The sequence below is a fragment of the Netta rufina genome (assembly GCF_964035555.1).
Source record: "Netta rufina genome assembly, chromosome: Z".
In the NCBI taxonomy this organism is placed as follows: domain Eukaryota; kingdom Metazoa; phylum Chordata; class Aves; order Anseriformes; family Anatidae; genus Netta; species Netta rufina.
The window spans coordinates 50,474,890-50,495,397 of NC_140126.1; the positions used below are offsets into that span (position 1 = coordinate 50,474,890).

Sequence of the window (20,508 nt, forward strand, 5' to 3'; positions counted from 1 at the left end):
TCAGCACTAAACAAAGGAAATAGAATGTAAAGAGTAATTTATATGTAATTAAGGTAGTGATTCTTTGTCAGAAATGGAAAACTGGTTTCCCAGAAATCAGATTGGTCAGAGGGTGCTCTTCTCCAGGCTGTCTTGCAGAAAAGTAGCCCTTCTCTTGTCGCATAGGTCCTATTCCGCACCCCACAGTTTGTTAGCCTGTCTGCTCCCCCACAAACATGGTCTGAATGGCTAAGTGTGTTTTAATGGCGAGAGGCTGCTTGAAAGCAGCTTGCTTATGAGTTCTGAAGGCTGTGGTTTCACATGCAGTGGAGCCAAGCTAATGGCTTGCTGCTGCCAAAGGAAGCTCACAGTTATCACTGTGCAGTGCATGCAGCCTCTTCCCTTGAGTATTCTCCAGTTCTTTTTTAACCTTCGTGTGAATAAATGAATTTATCAGGCCAGCAGAAGACTATCTACAGTGTGATGAGTCATGCCCAGAGTGTTCCTAAGCCTTGAAACTACGCTACCTATATGGAAGGTGCTGTTTTAATAAGACTCCATTAAGACCTGCTTTGATGCAGCAGTGATGAAATTCTGTAGTTGTGCTAACCAAGACAGCTAGGTGGCAGATAAGGCTAAATGTTTACTACTTCAGAATAACAGCTGCTTTCAGAGTTTATGGTTCTTGCAAGAAAATTTGCTGAAGATAGGATTTGTGAGGTTGTAATCTGTAAAAGCTCTTCTAAAGAGAAATTTCATTAACTAAAATTCATTGTAATAGCATGCTTTACTAGACTGAGTGAAAGACTGGACCACGTGCTTGTACAATAAGCCACATACTTAGAGTAGTAAGTCCATCTGATTAAATAAAGATTCCTCAAAATACAAATAAAAAATAATTGTGTTGCTGTTGCAGAGCTTTTGAGACCACTAAATCACCTCTTCTAATGGGATTATATCACAAATGTGAAGAATTATTTAGATTATCTAGTATTAAATGAAACATCTGTTCTGATACATCATCTTTCCTCATTTTCTCATCTCAGCTTGTGTCTGCCTATGCTGCAGCTGCCAGAGCTTTACCGGAATGAAATGGAAATGGCTTGCATTAGTGAAACACGAGTTCAGAGTATCGGTAGATGCTTATTGTTACTCACTATTTGCATACTTTTGCAACTCTCAGAAGCAATGAAAGTGGTGTTGTGGAAATGGTTTCTGTGGAGGGTAAGGTACTGGCTGAGATGAAATACAAACCTGAAGCTCACATGACAGCCAAGTGACTGTTTATATACTCTGCAGTCACTGTTAACAGATGAGAACAGAAGTTATGAAAGATGTTTATGGAAGATGTTTCTAATACTTACCCCACTGCCCCCCTGAAATATCACTGACTCTATTGGGATATATAAAAATTTCAGAAAATTTCATCCTAACTTTCTCTAAATGGGTTTAAAGCACCAAGCTTTGAAAGAGTTTTGACATTTCCAGGGTCTTTTTGTCTTGCTTTTTCCCTTTCCACTGCCCTTCTGCTGCTGACTTTTTCTCTGCCCATTACATTACTTGTTTCAGGGGTCACTTTTGGTTGGGAAGTGGTTGGGAAGGCTGAGGTTGCTGTAGGCAGAAAGAAACCCACAGTTTTAATGCTGTTGCGTTATGGCCACTTAATTTGCTTTCAGTTTGCAAGTTTCCAGAGGCATGGCTGCTCATTGCAGACATTTTTTCTTCACTCAGGGTGGTGAGGCCCTGGCACAGGCTGCCCAGAGAAGCTGTGGATGTCCCATCCCTGGAGGTGTCCAAGGCCAGGTTGGATGAGGCCCTGAGCAACCTCATCTAGTGGGTGGCATCCCACCCATGGCAGGGGGTTGGAGCTGTGGGATCTTTAATGTCCCTTCCAAACTGAGCTGTTCTATGATTTTTGCAAAGCCACCTTTGCCCTCAGTACATGAAGAACTTCAGTGCTGGCTCGGGAGTTTGGTGGTTGGAGTCTGGTGCTATCTAGTGGCTATTTAATATCTTGCCTCTGAAATTTGATTGCCCATATTAAATTTGATTGAAATCAATTTTAATATGATTTCATAGTTACGTGAATGCATGATTTTTTTTTAATAGTCATTTCTTTCTCTAGGATGAGTGCTTTTACCACGGTCAGCTCATTTTCATGGTTTTTATATTACATTTTTCTTTTTTTTTTTGTTTTTTTTTTTTAACTTAGTATCAATTCTTAGGACTAGTTCCAGAGATTTTAAGATGCTACATCTTTACACAATGAAATTTGTATTGAAATCTGTAAGCTCAAGGTGGATTACTGTAACTATACTTAAGGTAGCTTTAAGTTAGTACTCTGATTGAAAGAAAACTGAAATCATCTATTAAAAATTCTTATGTATACTTTTCCTTTCATGATCATGTTTTATTTCTGATAGGAGATGCCTGCCATCTGTTGCCAGTTGAAAAGCCTCTTCCATAATTACACTTGCATGTGTGTCTTGGGTGGATATGATACATATTTATCTGTTGCCTGACTCTGTAAAAAAGTGTTAAGGCAGTGGAAAGGGTAGAGAAGGAAAGATAAGGGGAATAACACACTAGGGCTGGAAGTTTTGATGGTAGGTGGGAAGCAGCAAAGTAGGCCAGGTTGCATTTAGTGTGTATATACGTTTTTCCTTACTTCAAAAATCTGCCATTCTCTTACTTCGTGCTCTTATTGCTTCTCTTCCTAAAGAGAACCAAGAGAACATTTTTTTTTTTTTTTTTTTTTTTTAAATGCCAGCACTGATTTAATATTGATGCTTTATGCATATTTGTATGAGGCAATTTTCAATCATTACCAATTGCAGTCAGGAAAACTTCAGTCTTGCATTTCATCGCATATGTTTGCTTTCACTGTCAGAGCTGAAGAGATTTCAAGCCAAAATCTTTTTCCAGTTTTACAGGAGTAGGGAGCTTAATGTCTGCTATTTTGAATTCCTGTTAGTACAATTTAACTGTGCTTTCATTTTCTTTCCATATATTTATATGGAAAGGTACGTATTACCTGCAAGAACATTATGTAGTGGGCTTCTAAAATAAAGATTTAAAGAGGTCACAGGCACTCTTTATAGGAGTGGATTAATAATGGATGCAGTGTATATGAAAATGTTGAAGGTATGAAATATGCCAGCTGTAAATCAGCAAGCACAAACTACGGGGGAAAACCACAAATTTATCACCATCATCTTGAGTTTGCTGTGACTGTGCTCTATCAGCAGGCTGAGTCTTGGAGAAACAGTAGTGCATGAAGTATTATTTGGATCATTTAGTTAATCCCTTACTAATGTATCTGGTATTTGCCACTGTCCCATGCTTTCATGGGTTTGGATGGAAGACACTGTATATGGGGGGTTTGTATTTCTAATTTGTGGTGACTGTTGCTTCATATGTATTATACAAATAGTAAAATTCAACATTTACAGAAAATGAAATGCAAGTGCAGGGATGATGCCTATATTCTCCATGGTGTTCTGTCACTCTAACAGGTAGGAAAAGGTGTAGATGAGTTTATAATGTACAGTATAATATCACATATTACAACTCTCTAATCTTTTGTGAGTATTTTATTAAGGGTAGAATTGTTAGTGATTTTTCTTTGTTTTTTTCAGAGTGCCATCTTTAATTTAGACTTAGAAGGGTTTTATAAGCATGTGTTGTCAACTGACATGTTAAACAAAAAAACTAACTTCCTGTATCACTACAATTCAGCTATTTGCATATTTCTGGCTGTGGACACTTTTAGAAATGTGCTATCTGATTTTTCTTTGGTAAAAATTTATCCAGTAGGTAGTAATTGCTTAACTCTTCAGGATTCCAGTACAGTCAATTTTAATGCCAAAATTCCAAATCTAAGCAAAGTTTAAAGGAGAATATTTAAACAGAATTATATTAAAATCTCTTTGTATTCAGTACTGGTATTAAACATGTGTCCAGTAATTTTTAGTTGTGTTTTTTTTTTTTTTTTTTTTTTTTTTTTTTTTTAAGATCAGATGCCAAACTGAGATTGAATGGCTCTGTTTTTCTGTAATATTCAATATTTTTATGGTAGTTACTATTTTGTAAATTTTCTAAAAATGCTAATGACTGCAGAAGTTGGGATAGGATGGTGTTTGTAGAGAGGAATAAGGAACATATAAGTGAAATGAATTGTTAAAGCTTGTGCGAAGGGGCATAGGATGCATTTGGAGTCACTTGTCCTCAGATGAGTTGCTATTTCTTTTGCCTTGCTGAAGTTCCTATTTTCCCTCATTATATGTTATACTAGTAGTGTGGAAGGCAGAAAACTGAACAGTCATCTTTGCTGTGTTGACAACTCACTTCATGGCATAATTCGTTTTGTACAGTCAGACACAGGTGTTCTATAAAAAAAAAAAATTGCTTTCATTGTACCATAAAAGGTAAGTATGAGGCATGAGTAAAGATCAAATGATTCTATATTTAGATAGATTTAAGATAAATTTAATCCTACTATGTCCTGATTATTATTTTACTTCATCTTAAACATTTTTCTACATGTAATTTATTCATTTTTTCAATTAAATTATTCAATTTTTATTCAGTTTATTCGTTTTCTATGTGTAATTTACGAAGAGTGGTGTCTTGCTTTTGCATTGCATTATCTTGCATTGAAATGAATGAAACAAACATGTAAAAAGCAAACGTTTCACCTAGGGCTGTGCAGTTCTTTAGACACCTTACTGCCAGTATTAGTAATGGCGTGACTACACCCCAAGTGGTTTCCCTTTAACCTGTTAGTCAAGTATCCTCAAAAGAAGACCAAAGTGCAGTCTGTTCTCGAGCACAGTAGATCAAAGTAACAAATAGAACATGGTCATTTTAAAGGATGCTTTCCTGAAAGTGATGTGATATTAGTCTCTCTGTCTCCCTTTTAATTACCTGATGGCTGACATTACCATTATAGTCTGTCATGTTATTTTAGAAAATTTTAATCGGGATTATTTCAGGTAAGTTGGCTAAAGATCACATTATTCATCCTTTGTCTTGTCTTGTCACCTTCTACTCTTTGATACTTGACTATGTCTTAATCACTAAAAATGTAAGAGTAATGTGGAACGACTAATGAATAGTGAGAATTTCTGACTTTAAAATGTGACAACTTAAAACCTAGCACTAAAATATTGGGAGGAATATTGAAGAACAAGTTATGCTTATTAGGCACAGGCAATTTTACCACAGAAATATTCCGGCACAGCTTGTTTTTGTTGCCAGGTGGTTGCAGGGAGGGAGAGAAAAAACATTGCACTAGCTTGTCAATTACGGAACCAAGACTACGGATTTAAACAAAACAAAATAAAAACCTTTTAAATGACCAACTCAAACAGCCAGTTTAAAGCTGGGCTTGTTTTTTAAATTTTCTTCAGTATTTTTGTAAAGCTATTGATGATATATTAATTGAAATTTTCTAGCTATCTGTCTTGAAAGAGCTTTTACTTGCTGTCCATGAAATAAGTTTTCTTTGTTTCTGTTGTTCTTTTTTTTCCTAGTTCTTCATAACAGTGCTGAAAGCAGTCCTCTGCTTGGGGATTATTACAGAATGAAAAAAAATTAGTGGGCTAGAGACTTGCACCATTTCAGTCATCCTCTTTACATTTTCTTTTCTACTTAGTTATATGACCTTCTTACACAACATGTTATGAAACTGTATCTCCGACACAAAAGTCTGATAATTCTAGATACTGGGAAGAAATCAGGAACTTGCAGTTTCTAAAGTTACACCTTCTAGGGAGGCATCCCATTCATTAGGGAGCAATGAAATGTCTCAGAAAAAAACACCAACCACCAAAAAAACCTGAAAACCAAAGTATTGAAATGTGTAAAACCAAAAGTACGTATTGACATTTGCTTGTGGTAAGAAAGGTAGCTCAATGGCTTTTCAGTCCCTTCATGAAAAGTAAGTACGTTCTCTGAACATTTTTACAGAGCTTGTAATATGTCACTTTTTATCTGTAGTGAAATTAACATAACCCTCTGTTTTGGAATGGTCATTATGAAGGAATGAGATTTGGTTGTAAATGGCTGCAAACTGAAATAGTGGAGAATGTTATGCTGATTGTAGGAGTCAAGCTGTCATCCTACACTTTAGTTATGGTGGGCTGGCAAGTCCCTGTAAGAAACATGGAGGCAGTGGCCTATCTGATAATTATGTGCACTCTGTGCTGTATAATTGGAATAGTTAGCTGATTTAACCTCATTTTTCTTCTCTTTTCTGAACCACAGCTGAAGTATTTATCTAATTGCCAGCACTTTACTCTGTTTTAGCATTCATATGCTTCATAAACCTAGCTGTGAGAGACTGAGGAGGGATAAGTATTTTTAAGTGCTCAGTGGAATGTACTGTAACGATTTTGTACAAAGAAAATGCTTCTTGCTCACAAGAACCCTCGGCCACCTGAGAAATAACCTCTTGGAAGAAGAACTTTCCTTGGGGAGGATCCATCCTGTGTTCTGCGCCCTCAGCTTCAGTATTACCCTTTAGCAGGGCTGAAGAACAGCTTGCATTACTTTGCTTCTATACAGACATGTAGAGTGGCCTAATAAGTTCCATGATAAAGCTCATCTGCACACCCGCAAGACTTGGAGGGGGAAGATGGGGAAATTGTACGTGGTGTTACTACTGCCAGGCCCATCACAGGAGCCGTCAGCCTGTCAACAGCCCATCTCCACAAACCCAGAGGATCACAGGGACTCAGTGGCAGGTGAGGAACACAAAATAAGGACTCAGTGTAGGGCACATGCTATCAGGGATGTCACCTAACCAGGGCTGTCCCTGGAAAGCCATCAGCCACATCAGATGGACACTTTACCAGCCTGAGTGGATGCTGGAGCACCTTTTGGTCTGAGGGGCCTGCAAGACTGCTGCACAGGGATGTGGGGAAACAGCATTTGGGGATGGCATGGGATTTACAGGATGCTTTGGGGATGAGCCAAAGGCAGGGGAAGGGAGGCATTTGGGTGATTTAGGGAGGAACAAATGTGGAAAAACAGAGGCAAAAGGGGATTAAGTGGGCTGGTCCCATGTAGCTGGCTGGTCAGTATGTCTGCCAGGCAGTACCCTGTGCCTGATCAGCACAGCCTGTCTTTCATTTTTCTCTGGGTAGAAGGTTCCCAATTCTGCATGCAGGGATGATCTGACAGCCATGAACTGCAGTCAAACCTCTGTTCAGAAGGCTTTCGAGGTGCCTACAACCGGGGAGTTGCCGTAAGTGAGGTGTGGGGGCTCCCTGGGTCACAGGGGCCCTTGTGTCCATGGTATGCCTCTAAGGCTGTGAGCCCATGGTGAAGAGTGGCCTCTGGGGGAGCAGAGGAGTGCTGGGGAGCTGTGCGTTGGGGTGTGCACACAAGTGAGAGGGTCTGTGCCAGCAGTGGCAGGCTGCATCCTCGGGGCTCAATTCCATACCAGTTTTTAGTAGCATTTAGCAGTGCAGCAGTGAGGCAAATACACAGGTAAGTGAAACATAGCGTACTATTCTTGGAGGCTGCCTCTGTCTTCAAGATGCTGAAAAATGAATTCTTAAACTTCCACTGGAACTGGAGGAACCTGACTTGTCAGCTGCTTCGTAAGTGCTCTCAGCAGGTTGCTCAGCATGCCTATGAAGTGGGCACAGAACTGAAGTTGCTGTGTTCCACTGGACAGAAGGTAAACTTACAACAACAAAAAGCCCTGACCAAGAAACATCAGAAAGCACGCCGCCCGCAGTGTTAAGGTGGTCACACAGGTTTCTCAGTAATGTCAAAGTACTAGGAAATGATTGAAATAAACTATATGCTTAGTGGATTTTTGTTTTAGGAAGGTGGAAACAACAGATGTGTAAGGTTTGGTGGGTTTTGTTTGCATGCTTTGTTTATTCACTCTTTCTGCGTTGAAGATAGCAATGTGCAGACCTGTTCCATGTGGTTAGGGCACTAGTGCCATCTGCTGGTACTAATCCAGTCCTAAAAATGGATAAAATTGCTTGCCAGGCATGATACTGAGACATGAGGAATTGCTGGCGTGATACTGAAAAGAGTACATGTATACATTTGGTGCCTTAACATAATTAAGTGGATGAAGTAAGACATACAAAGGTGACATATCAGCTGTTTATCTTAACCTGACTTGCTAAAGCAAATGCAAGTCTTGAGCCATATTCCATCCTGCTCAACAAAGATTTGTTTCTAATTGGTTCTTTAAATAGGGCTTTACAAACAAAACACACAGACTTCTGCTGAAGTTTACACTGTTTTAAAACTCAATTTGGAGAAACAGAAGAAAATATTCTCCCATCTCGCTAAACCCAGCACGATGTTCTCATTCCAGTTTATTTGAAATGACTGTTCTAAGTGGCTGAGGCACTGTTTGATGTTTGAGTATTCAACAGTAGTAAACTTGGCAACAGTTGAAACAAATGACTTTTCTATCTGGAGTCATAGGATCTGCGAATATTCTCTTTATGTTGTCCTTTCATCCCTCAAAAAAAAAAAAAAAAAAAAAAAGTATCCCGCATCTGAAGTTGCTTACCTGAGGAGATATTCCTACCATTTTCCAGAGGACTGAATAAGCTGTATGAGCCGATACAAGGAAAGTAGGGCTAGGACTACTCTTGTTGTCCTGAAATAAATATCTGACTTGTAAGAGATCTTGTCCTGTGATGGAAAGATTTGCAGAAGTATAAGGTACTTTATATTGAACTGGTGGGTTTTGTTGCTGGTGTTTTTTTTTTTTTTAAATGAAACACTTAGCCATATTTCTTTTTTCCATTTGCTGCATGACTTTATTCTAGTAAGCTACTTTTAAGTGACTTACCTTGTGAAACAGAGGCTTCTTTGTTCGGGTATTAATAACTTCCATATTTCTAATGCAATTGATTACAGTGGCAGGCTGTTTTTGTGACTTAATCCAGATAGCTGAAGAGGTGCAAATTTTCTGCTTGTATTTCTCCATATATTTGACCTCATGAGTGTGCAACACTGCTTGAGTTGTGTCATGCTTAGAGTGTGAATTTGTGTATTTTTTTTTCTGCAGTTTAATTCAACTTGTTGTTTGTTTACTGGGTACCATCTATATTTAGATACTAACAAACGTATTGCAGGCTGATATCTTAATTTGAAAATTTTCTTTCCAGTAGTAAGTTTTGGGTCTGTGCAAAATTCCTTCATTGTAATGTTTTGCTCTTAGGGCTGTGACTTTCACTTCAATACCGCTACGCTTGTGAATTGAGGTATACCTGCTGTTGTTTTCATTCTGCTTCCAGTGCTCTATAACTTCGGTATCTCTCAGTAATTATGCAGCAAAATTACTAGCATCTCCCACACATAGCTGCTTTTCCTTAGGATCTGCACTGTGAGCACTATTTTTAATGCTTTTTAATGAAGCAACATTATATTTCAGCAGAAGGAAAAAAAAAAAAGTGTACTTATCCTTTTAGAACAGAATGAGGTTGAAATTGTTTTGTAAACCCTTCAGGTGTCCGCTTCACTTCTGGATTTGTACCTGTTCAGAGCAACTTCCCATTTTGCCTTACCGAGCTGAGTGGAACAGACAAGAATTACAGTTTGATAACATGCCATGTTATCAAGAGCAGTTTGAACAGTCCTTTAAATAAAATCACTTTGGAATAGGAGTACTGTCTTCTGTCATGTCAGTGTGCAGGATCAGTAGATCGATCCTCTTGCCCAGTTCTCAAGAACTATCTAAGTGAACTGAATTTCCCCATGTTAAGCTTTTATAGTGCATCGTGGTCTTCCTGCAGCCAGAACATGAAGCATATGGTGGTGATTTAGGACCAACTTGGCTGTTGGCATATCTCTCGCAACTTAAGCACTACTTTCTCCTTCCAGCTCAAGTGAAGTGTGACCATGTCCTCTCCCAGCAGCAGTGAGGAATATGCATAACCATCCCTTTTGGAAGACTTTGTTACTCACAGGTTTATACTGTGATATGTTCTCAGGCTGGTGATAAACCTCTGACTCTGTCTTCAAATTGGCTGTTCTGTTCTCCCTATTGTGCTGCAGAAGTACATCTTGTGGCAGGTGCCACTTTGTCTCTTCTCCCATTCTTATGAGTGGTTTTACATCCTGTGAAGATTTTTTTGTGGGTTCCAGTCAAAGAGCATCTGATGCAACTTTGCATCGCTTAGAGCTAACAGTGGAATTCTCTCTGAATGCAGTAAAAGTATTTGACAGTAGAATTGCAAAGATATTTTTTATTTGTTTTGTATTGACGTTCTTGCCTAGTACTACCATAAATATTTTGTGTCATGGTATTTGTAATTCCCTTAGCGAAATAACAGTAAAATCAGTAACTACAGGCCATGCTTTAATTTGTGGAGCAGGAAGATGGGAGCAGTAGTACTGATTACCTGTCTCTGTAACATCTGAGTATTCCACATGTGAATAAATTTAACAGGAAAAATTGCCTTCTTTTGTCAGATATTTGTATGAGGTTATCCTCTTATCTAGAAAGTGATGCAAAGGTTTTATGTGTATATAGATATATATAAAACAACTTTATTTTGGAAAATATCTAGAGATTCTGGAAATAAAAATTGTTCCCTTGACAGTATTTTTGGATTTTACAGATTACTTGTAAATATAGCTTCACAACTGAGAATAATAATCATCTGTCTGTGGATCTCCAATTCATTTTTTTTTAACAACAACAAAGTATTGACTGACCACTATCTGAATAATCCATAAATTGTGGTTATCTCGTTTCTGTCATTTCTGGACATAATCTAGTTTTCTTAATTTTTCCATCATATAGTGGCAGATCTGGCTGGATTTTTGAGTTTTCTGTGGTAACTCTATCCTTCCATAGGAGACTATATTGCATCTTTTTTCTTTTAAATTTCCTTTTCAGTCTTTCTAGTTCAGACAGTCTTCCTTTTACATAATCAGATACAAAGTGTATGCCTCCACCCTGCTGTTATCTTAAATTAATGTAGAAACTTCTAGGTGAATTTGGTGAGCTAAGTATTTCTAAGTGGCAGCAGGAATTTGAGGAATTTTGGATGTTAACTTTCAGACTATTTTTCTGTCTTTTCAGGTCTCTGGATGGCAGACTCTGAAAAGAAATGCTGTTTTAAGAGGTATGCCTCAAGTAGGCCAAAATATTCCTGACTCATTTATATATTAATGATAAGGCCATACTTTGAAGGAGACTCTGCTTATCCTCTCTGTGAGCTTACATTAATCATATCTTTCAGAGAGATTTCAGTCCTGAAAACTAAAACTTTGTACATGAGCATTCAGCCTTGTCTTGTTGGTGGTACGGCTTTACTGCAGAGATCTGTAATAAACTGCCACGTTTTTGCTTGATAGTGGAAAGCTGCCTTAGTAGATGAAATAATGGGATGGACAACACCAACACCAGTTGACTGACATGCACGTCTGCATCTCCTGACTCTGGGTGTGTGCGTTTATTTATTTATTCGAATTAGGAATGTAGTCCAGATGCCTTTATAATCGTCTTCGCGCATTGCCTCATGTATGATGTAATACCAGACAGTCAGAGGCTGATGGCATTCCCTTCCAGCAGCGTGGTTATAAACCAATATCAACTGGAACTGAGATGAAGAAACATAAATCTTTGTCCAAGTGATCATTTTGGCATATTACTAGGATGTTTGGAACTTTCTGCTTGTGTGCTGTCCATATTCTGTCACTTAAAGATTGCCTCTTCTCTTTCCATTGTAGATAGGCTGTTTCTGAATAATTAATTGTTTTACAGCTGAAAGCAGTCTCTTCAAGATTGAATTGGATAGCTCTTCCATTATCTTTCTCATCCATTTCAGAATTCTTTACTAGCAGAGTTCAGGAAAGGAGGCTTTGTTAGTTATCCTCAATGACAAAGATTGATCTAGCCCAGTTTTTTCAGGGCTTTCTTTTTAAAATTTCTCAAACAGGACTTCTTCGTGCTTTCAAGGGTTGATTCAGGTCTCTGAAACTCTAGGTGGTTTCCTATTTCTTTAAAGCAGTAAGTACACTGTTGATTTGTTTTGGTATGACTCTAAAATAATTCCCAGTGGAAAATACTGATGGCATGCGTAAAAAGTGGCTGTTCAGCTATTGTCTGAGATACTCGTATTCTCAGGAAGTTGAGTTGGTAAGGCCACTGAGTGCAAAGTGGGATTAGAACCTTTTTGAAGTTACTTCCAAACTACACGAACCTGTCAATCTTTGTAACCTGCTGAGTGTTAACTTCTGTGCATTTTACAGTTCCTGTAAAAGCAGGTGGGATTCAGGTTGATTATTGAGAAGCATCTGTTGCTGAGAAATCTTTTGTGATTCTAGAACTGATAAATGAAACTTTCTCATTCCAACAACAAGGTCTTGAGTGAAAGAAAATCATGTTTTGACTCTTAACATTCACTTGTTTGCTAGATGAGGAGTGAGAAGCTTTAAAATATTTACCGTTCAGTCAGCAGATTGAGAGTCTCATAAAGTTATCTACACTTCCTTCAGTTTATTCGAGACTACTTGCTGAAATAGACTATAATTTAAGCAGGTAACTGTGTAGGAGAAAAAACGAAGGCCTATGTCTTACAGATTTTCTTTGGTTGACTTTGACTGACTTTCTTAAACATACAATTAAGAAAGATATTTGTGGTCTTCTAACTGCTACGGGGACTAAGGTTTGCAGTGTTCAACTGTGAAAAAGATTCTGTTTGGTTCTGAAAAATGTTGTTACAAATTTTCAGATCCTGGTCTGTCCTCTGAAGTTGCATGTTTGCTGTGTGGGTTGTTTTGTGTATTATGCTATTTGTTTGTTTTTTTAATACAAGACACCAGACTAGCTGGTGCTTTGGAAAAATAGACTTATCTTCTCCTATCATTACTTCAGGATAGCGCTTGTGACTAAACATCAACCTAATTCTTCCACTTTTCTTTTAAAAGCAGAAGTTTTAAATGGGATTGTGCTAACTTCATTGAGTTTAAATCTGTGTGATTATAACGAGACACCAGTTCCTTGATGTACCTAAATGAACATCTTGAGTATAGCCGAAATAGCAAGAAATGAAGTATACCTATCACATGGGTAGACTAAGGTAGTGTAATAGGGTAGTAAATTCATGGGATCATAGTGTAGCTCAGGTTGGAAGAGATACCAGATCATCTAATCCAAATGCTCAAGGCAGAGTAAACTATGAGGTCATATCAGGTTGCTTGGGGCTTTATCCACTTGTCTGAACACTATTATGTTCTGAAGTTACAGGCTTGCTTGGGAGCATGTATTCAGAGATACTTTTTTTTTATTATTATTTTTAGATTACTTGTTTTGGAATTTCCTGAATTCACATTTATCTCTCTTTTTAAAAAATAGTGCTTTCTGGTTGAGGGATGAGAAGATGAGATTTGTGCAAGATACTACTTGAATGAAATTCAGATCTGGAGAAATTCATTCCGTTTTTCAAAGGGAAGGTGTTAAAGGGAAAGCTTGGTTCTCTCCAGAAAGTAGGCTTGCTACTGGCTAATCTTGGTGGTTCTTAGTCTAACTTTGTGTTTTGGACATTGCATGCTGCTTAGAGACAGTTCTTACTTGCAATGTATGATATGACTAATATGGATTAGCTGTCTGTGCAGAAAGTGTAAGAAGTCTGTGTAGAAGGATGTTACTTCTGTTGGAATAGCTCAGAAATCCAGCAGCTGGTAAATGTGCTTTTCTTGCTTTCCTTTATATTACTACATGTTATTATGGTAGAAGAAACTCTTTGAGATTACTGTATAAATAGTCAAGGCAAATGCTGAGACTTCTGAAGAATACTGAGATTCTCAATGTACATATTATGTTGCTTTCATGGGAGCCCACTATTTAAAAAAAAAAAAAAAAAGCCTAACTGTTTTTTTTCAGTAGCTTGGTTTGGTAAACTCAGTAAATGAGCTGAGATTTGCTAGCTGTAATGATGTATTGTAAGCCCATACACTTTTAACAAATAGATTGTAGCTCATTACTGTGCTTGTCACATTGAAATAACTGGGAGATTCTGTAATAATTAAGGTGGAGTTAAGATGACTTAGAAATAAGATTTAGGTTTTTATTTATGGTATTCTTTTCAATTCCTGCAGTTGTTATCTTTTCTGTTTGCTCCTAATCCTTGAACATGATCCTTTTTTTTTTTTTTTTCCTCTAGAGAAGTGAACTTCCATGTATATATGGTTATTCCATGTCTATATGGTTACTCAAAGAGAGTGTGTGTGTCTGCATATGTATTTGGTGAGAACTTGTGATCTTACATGATGAAAGTGACTGACTAAGTTTTTTTCAGCAGGGACATGGGAATATTGGAGTTCCTCAAGGGCAGATATGTACTTAAAATAGACTAGTACCCCCTGTGAATTGATAGCTGTTAACATATGTCATGTCATCCTATGCTCTACCTCTATTCACATAGTCGCAGAATCATAGAATGGCTTGAGTTGGAAGGGACCTTAAAAATCATCTAGTTCCACCTGCCCTGCCCAGGACAGGCATGTCACCCACTGGATCAGGCTGCCCAAAGCCCCATCCAGCCTGGTCTTGAGCACCTCCAGGGATGCAACATCCACAACCTCTCTGGGAAACCTGTTCAGTGCCTCACCACCCTCTGAGTGAAGAATTTCTTCCTAACATCTAATGTAAATTTCCCCTCTTTTAGTTTAAAACCATTCCACCTTGTCCTGTTATTATATGCCCTCACAAGGGCAGAGCAGAGGGGTACAATCACCTCCCCTGGTGATTTGGAAGAAACATGGAGAGTTTCTTCCAAAATGTTGTGAATAGTAGTTTAGGTTTGTATTTCGAAGTACAAAATTTATCCTGTTTATCCTGCACAAATGATGATAATTAAAAAAAAAAAAAAAAAAGTTGATGGTGTAATTTGAAGTTACGCTATTTACTTTCCTTTGAAGCAATACAGAACAGATACGTGATGAATCTGGAATCACTCTGAGTTTTTAATTTTTGCTGTTATTAATGAGTTTAATTTCTTACATGAGGCTGTAGCTTTAGACCTTCTATCCTTTCATTTCTTCTAATCTATGTCATTAGTTTGGCTTAATTATTTTTTTTCTTTCCCTCAGGGAAGGAATCTGAGTTGTCTTCAAAGTCTGAGTCTCTAGAAATGTAGTCTAACTAAACTGACGTTTTTGTGATGCACCATTTTGCTGCTAGTTCCTCCTTTTAACACTGTGTAAGTCCTCCTGCTGTTACAGATTTGAAAAACAAACTGTTTTGAAAAACAAATAAGCATTTTTTTTCCTGACACTAGAGGGCACGAGATACTGGTTAAGGTGAAGTCTGATCCTGACAGCTTGCTTAAAGATATTAAAAAAAGTTGCATTGCTTATCAGCTGCATTGAAGATTCCGTGGCTGTCTATGCAGAGAATGCTTCCTTCTCTTGTTGTAGTTGCTGTATGGTAGCAGTGTGGGCCAGGCCTTCTGGAGAAGTCTCCTACTGCAGTTTTTAATCTTGCTTTGAAACTAAGGTAGCTAATGCACTGGAAAAAACTTGCTACCATTCTGTCACTTCTGTCAATAGTTTCCTGTTTCTGTTCTTAATCATCTGTTGAGTTTCTATGAGCCATTCTAGAAAGGTATATGAAACTTTCACAGGTTTGGTTTGCCAGTTAGGCCTTCTCAGGATATTCTGTTGGACATGTATTTTCTCAGTTGCTAGGAAGTGCATGATTTTATTTCTCATTCGGTCAGTGGAGTGTGTTTTTTTTCCTTCTTCTGCTAAACATGGCTTTACTACTTCTTTGTAGTATATTTACCTTCTTTTCTGTGTTCTTTGTTCATCATTCTCATAATATTATGTCACATCTAAATTTGTTTTCATTTGCTGCTGTCGTGGTTTAACCCGGCCGGCAGCTAAACACCACGCAGCCGTTCGCTCACCCTCCCCCCTCCCTCTCTGGGACGGGGGAGAGAAATGGAAAGTGAAGCCCATGAGTTGAGATAAATACAGTTTAATAAGACAGGAAAATAATAATAACAATAATAATAATAATACAATGATGATAATAGTACTACTACCAATAATATGTACAAACAAGTGATGCACAATGCAATTGCTCACCACCCGCTGACCGATGCCCAGCCTAACCCCAAGCAGTCCGGCCCCCTCCCCCAGCTAGCCACCCCTATATATTGTTCAGCATGACCCCATACGGTATGGAATACCCCTTTGGCCAGTTTGGGTCACCTGTCCTGGGTCTGTCCCCTCCCAGCTCTTACTGTACCCCCAGCCTGCCTGTTGGCAGGACAGAGCAAAAGGCTGAGATGTCCTTGGCTTGGTATAAGCACTGCTCTGCAACAATGAAAACATCGGGGTGTTATCAGCACTCTTCTCATCCTAAGCCAAAACACAGCATTCCACCAGCTACTAGGAAGAAAATTAATTCTGTTCTAACTGAAACCAGGACAGCTGCGCTTTTTTTTTTCCTAGTGCTATATCCTGTGATGCCTGTAATGGCAATGCAGTGGGGAAAAATTGTCAAGGTCTTTCAAGAAAAGTAATAACTTCTTTGCTTCAGTTTTAGCTATAGTATCTTTGGCACGTATGCTTCATTAAAGGTTAGATTTAATCTTTCAGTCCTGAACACCTGTTTCTGAATTCCTGACTAGTCAAGTAACTAGCATTGTACTAATATGGCCTCTTCTAAGTATTCCTGTAGCTTGGTTTCTCTTCTGTCTTTCATGAATTTTGTTTTCCAAGGTGCTGCCTACATTAATAGAAGTTCCAAGCTGTTTCCTGAACACTTCTTATGAGTGGTTATACATATCTTTTTCCTTAAATTTAAGTAATTCATGCAGTAGATTCTTTAACTGGATATCTTATGCACTAACTTGAAAATGTTTAATGTGTGTGTGTTTTTCAGATGGTTAGAAGCAAACTTGTAAAATTAGGTTTAGAAAAGTAATTCAGTTTCCTAGCACTGATTTTGACCTATCTTTGCAACTGGGCACTAGGGTTTGCACTTCCATTATTCTGTAACAGCTAGTCACTGGCTTAAATAAGAAATCTGGATGCTATAAAACAAGTTCGATGTCTGCGTTGTCTTAGGCGTGAGAAGTAGAAGTCTTCCTAGTCCTTTTTTGTATAGGACAATGCAATCCTGCGTGCGCTTGTGGTGGATGTGCTTTTCCATAACTTATATTGAAATATAAAGTACTAATTTATCACTGGTATACTTCTGATTCTTATGAAAGTTTGCCTTGTGATAGTTCTTTTTGCTTAATTAATTTGTCGTGTTCTGTTCCTTTGTTTAAGTTAAGGTGGTACGACCTTGTTACGACATTTTTGTGAAATTTGGGGAAAATGTGTTGCCAAACAAACTCTGAAATTTATCCCAAAGTAAACTAGATGAGAACTAGTATTTGTGAGCCAGGGACAGTCAAGTCATTTTAGTAGAGAACAGTGTAATCAGGTGACATCTGCACTGCAGGAGCTCGATGTGATAAGTTATGAGCAGCCTAAAATGGCTCATGTAATTAATGCTGTCAACTTGTGGTAACAGTACAATTTTCTTGTCAATACATTTTGAAAAAGAAAATGCAGATACATTTAAAAAATATCAATGTGCTTCTTGAGGCACAAGTTTTGTTTTCTGTTTTCTCGAAGTAACTGGAGAAAAGCAACTTCTTGAAGTTGCTGCCAAAGAAGTTAAATGAGCGGTTTCACTTCTAACTTTTGAGTATTTATTTATTTTATTTTTCCATCTAATGATGGTTATGCCATCCTTTGCTCTGAAGAATGGTAAACTTCCTAGTTCACATTTCTTAGTATGGCAAACTGCAGTTCTGCCAGTGAGACAATTTTGGTTTGTAACTTGCTCTTCTATTAACTTGAGTATAAATAAAATGAGATTTCATAAGGTTTACTTTTCAGCTCTGTTAATTGAGATGGCTTCAAAATTGTGCTTTAACCATCGTGGCACAAGGCAGATGCGTAAGTGTGGTTAAGCATACTATGTCAAGCCAGCCCCAGTTCTTTTGACTTCTGAATTTTAAAAATGCAAAAATGCTTTCAAATTGTTCTGAGAACTTTTACTCCTCGTTTTTTTGTTTGTTTGTTTTTTTTTTTTTTTTTTTTTTTTTTTTTTTGTTTTTGTTTTTCCCCCCCCCCCATGATTTTTTTCCTATGACTAAACCAAATGCGATTACTTAGATCAACAGAATGGTAGGATTTGATCTCATATCCAAGTCCCATGGGCAGCAAGGGGCTTATCAATAGATAATTAGACTGTTTTCAATGCTGGTGAATCTTTAACTTGTAATACAGTGAAACCTTAACTTGTAAAAACTTCTTGTTTTCACCTTTCATTTCTGAGAAGTTCTTTCAAAGTTAGTGCTACCATTGTGTGTACATGCACATGTGTATATATATACGGTGTATGAGAGCCTTTAGCTGTGTAAACATATCTTTTAGGTGAATTCTAGTTAATCATTTATGCCCAAACAACTTTTACCTCATCATTACAGCTATGTTACTGTATAATATCTCTTTTCTGCAGACACCAAAGATGCTAACAAGAAAGATTAAGCTTTGGGACATTAATGCCCACATAACCTGTCGCCTGTGCAATGGATACCTGATTGATGCTACCACTGTTACAGAATGCTTACATACGTGTGAGTATAATTAAATATTTTTTTTATTTGATGTGCAATGTGATGCAACAATTTTTAGTTGAAATTCAAACATCTATTATGCATCTATAATGCATGATTTGCTAGACACTGTCTTTTAACAAAATGATGTTTTTAACAAAACAAGTGAAGAGAACACTGAAGCTTTACTGCCCAAACTTGAAGCCATAGATAAGTGGTAACATATGTATTCAGAAATGCAGTTAATTTTCCTGCTAAAGGAATGTGGTATGCCTAGTTATTTCTTCTGTGACAGTTGACCCAGCATATGTGCTCCACCTGGAGCCTGCCAGATGTCTCTTGCTCTCCTGTCTTTATGCAGAAAGCAACCATATTTGAGGAAGAATAAGTATATTTTATTGTACCCTAACAGTAAGCATTTGTTCCAGAATATTTTGAGGTATTTGTTATGTTGCTCTGTGAATTTCCAGTTTCAGATCAAGGAATTATGCCCTTGAACCTCACAAAGCCTTAGACTTCAATAAAACAATAACTACAAAACCACCTTCACTTGAAGTTATAAATTCTTCTCAGTACCTTTGTTGCTAATATCACAGTATGTAAGGATGATAGGGTTTGAAATACCGTGATGGAGACTGGCATATGAGCAGAGTTCCAACTAAAGGTCTGAAAAGAATCAATAAAAATCAGTCCTCCTGAGGAAGAGCCATGGGACTCACTTAGTCCAAAGTGCCAATTCAAGAATTGTTCTGTCTTAAATCAGTTCTGATTCTTAGCTTCCTTTGCCAAAGTACGTGTCAGCTGAGGAATTAATCTTCAATCCAGAAGACCCGTGCTAGTGGCATTCAGTATCTTCTGTAGTAGCTACAATCATGGCTTTACTTTACATGACAGGGTTTTACCAAAAGTATTTTTTCTAGCTGTGTCTTCAGAATTCCTGCAGGTTACCAACATGTTCTTGTAAGCTGGGCCCTTCTGTTTGTCCAGTTTTATTTGCTGGGAGCTGAGAACATCATTTGTTTTGTTTATGTTTACCTGCATTAATCTATTAAAGAGTACTTGCTATGCAACTCCTTACATCCAGTGCATTTTACAATGCTTCTGTCACCATATTTTATTCTGATAAAGCTAGTATGTTGTTCAAATAGCTTCATCACCCATGGCCTCATTGCTTTCTCAGAAGGGAATTACTTGATGGCAGTGGCTTTGTCTCCACAAAATGAAAATTTTTATTTCGGTTGACTTATATGCCACTTAAAATTTCATACAAAGGGGAAATAAGATACTCATGACTTGTCTAATATTATATTTTCCATTGTACTTCTTTTCGAAGTTCTGCTCATCAGTTTTAATGAGTCTGCTATTCTTGTCACGCTTCCATGCCATTTTGGTTATTCTTCTGTCCCTTCAGTTCGTGTTTCACATCTTAATTTCTATAGTGCGCATTCTGGAGAGTAGGGGAGACAACTGGATCCTTAAGCCAGACTTTTCTGTAGTTTTTGTCCCGAAGTCTTCACTTCACATCAACAAGACATTACATATAAAAACAACATTTTGACAAGTCATTTGTCTAACTTAGAGCTAGAGGGTAATATTTCGTCGTTCTTCTAATAGTACAAAAAACAAGCTCTCCAATCTGTTCACATCAGCCTTACCATTTCTTACATTCACTTATGAAGTAAGTTTTTATTAATACACAGTGTTTTCTTCAAAGGCCAGGGAATGCCTGTTGTTGCTTGTTCCTACTGTTTTGTTTTTTTTTTTTTTTTTTTGTTCCCCCATTTGTGGCTTGTCCCTGGTTCTGCTATCACTGACTTGGTAAGATCAGGGTATAGCTTCACTCATGTGAATGGAGCTACTGTTGTGGCATTCCACTGCAACAGACGGCCATGCATGCAAGATCTCTGCT

The 20,508-nt window shown here is 37.8% G+C and overlaps 1 protein-coding gene across 3 annotated transcripts in view; it reads left to right on the forward strand.

Moving 5' to 3' along the window:
- The window catches only part of PCGF3 (polycomb group ring finger 3), a 57,418-nt gene that overhangs the window by 13,987 nt on the left and 22,923 nt on the right, over window positions 1-20,508 (forward strand). For 2 of the 3 annotated variants that reach the window (XM_084304631.1, XM_084304633.1), the window contains exon 2: window positions 18,503-18,620. In XM_084304631.1, coding sequence (XP_084160757.1) covers window positions 18,512-18,620 — 109 coding nt within the window. In that variant the 5' untranslated portion in view covers window positions 18,503-18,511. Of the gene's footprint in view, window positions 1-11,053; window positions 11,097-18,502; window positions 18,621-20,508 lie in introns of all 3 variants that reach the window. The other variant, XM_084304632.1, reaches the window with a different exon arrangement.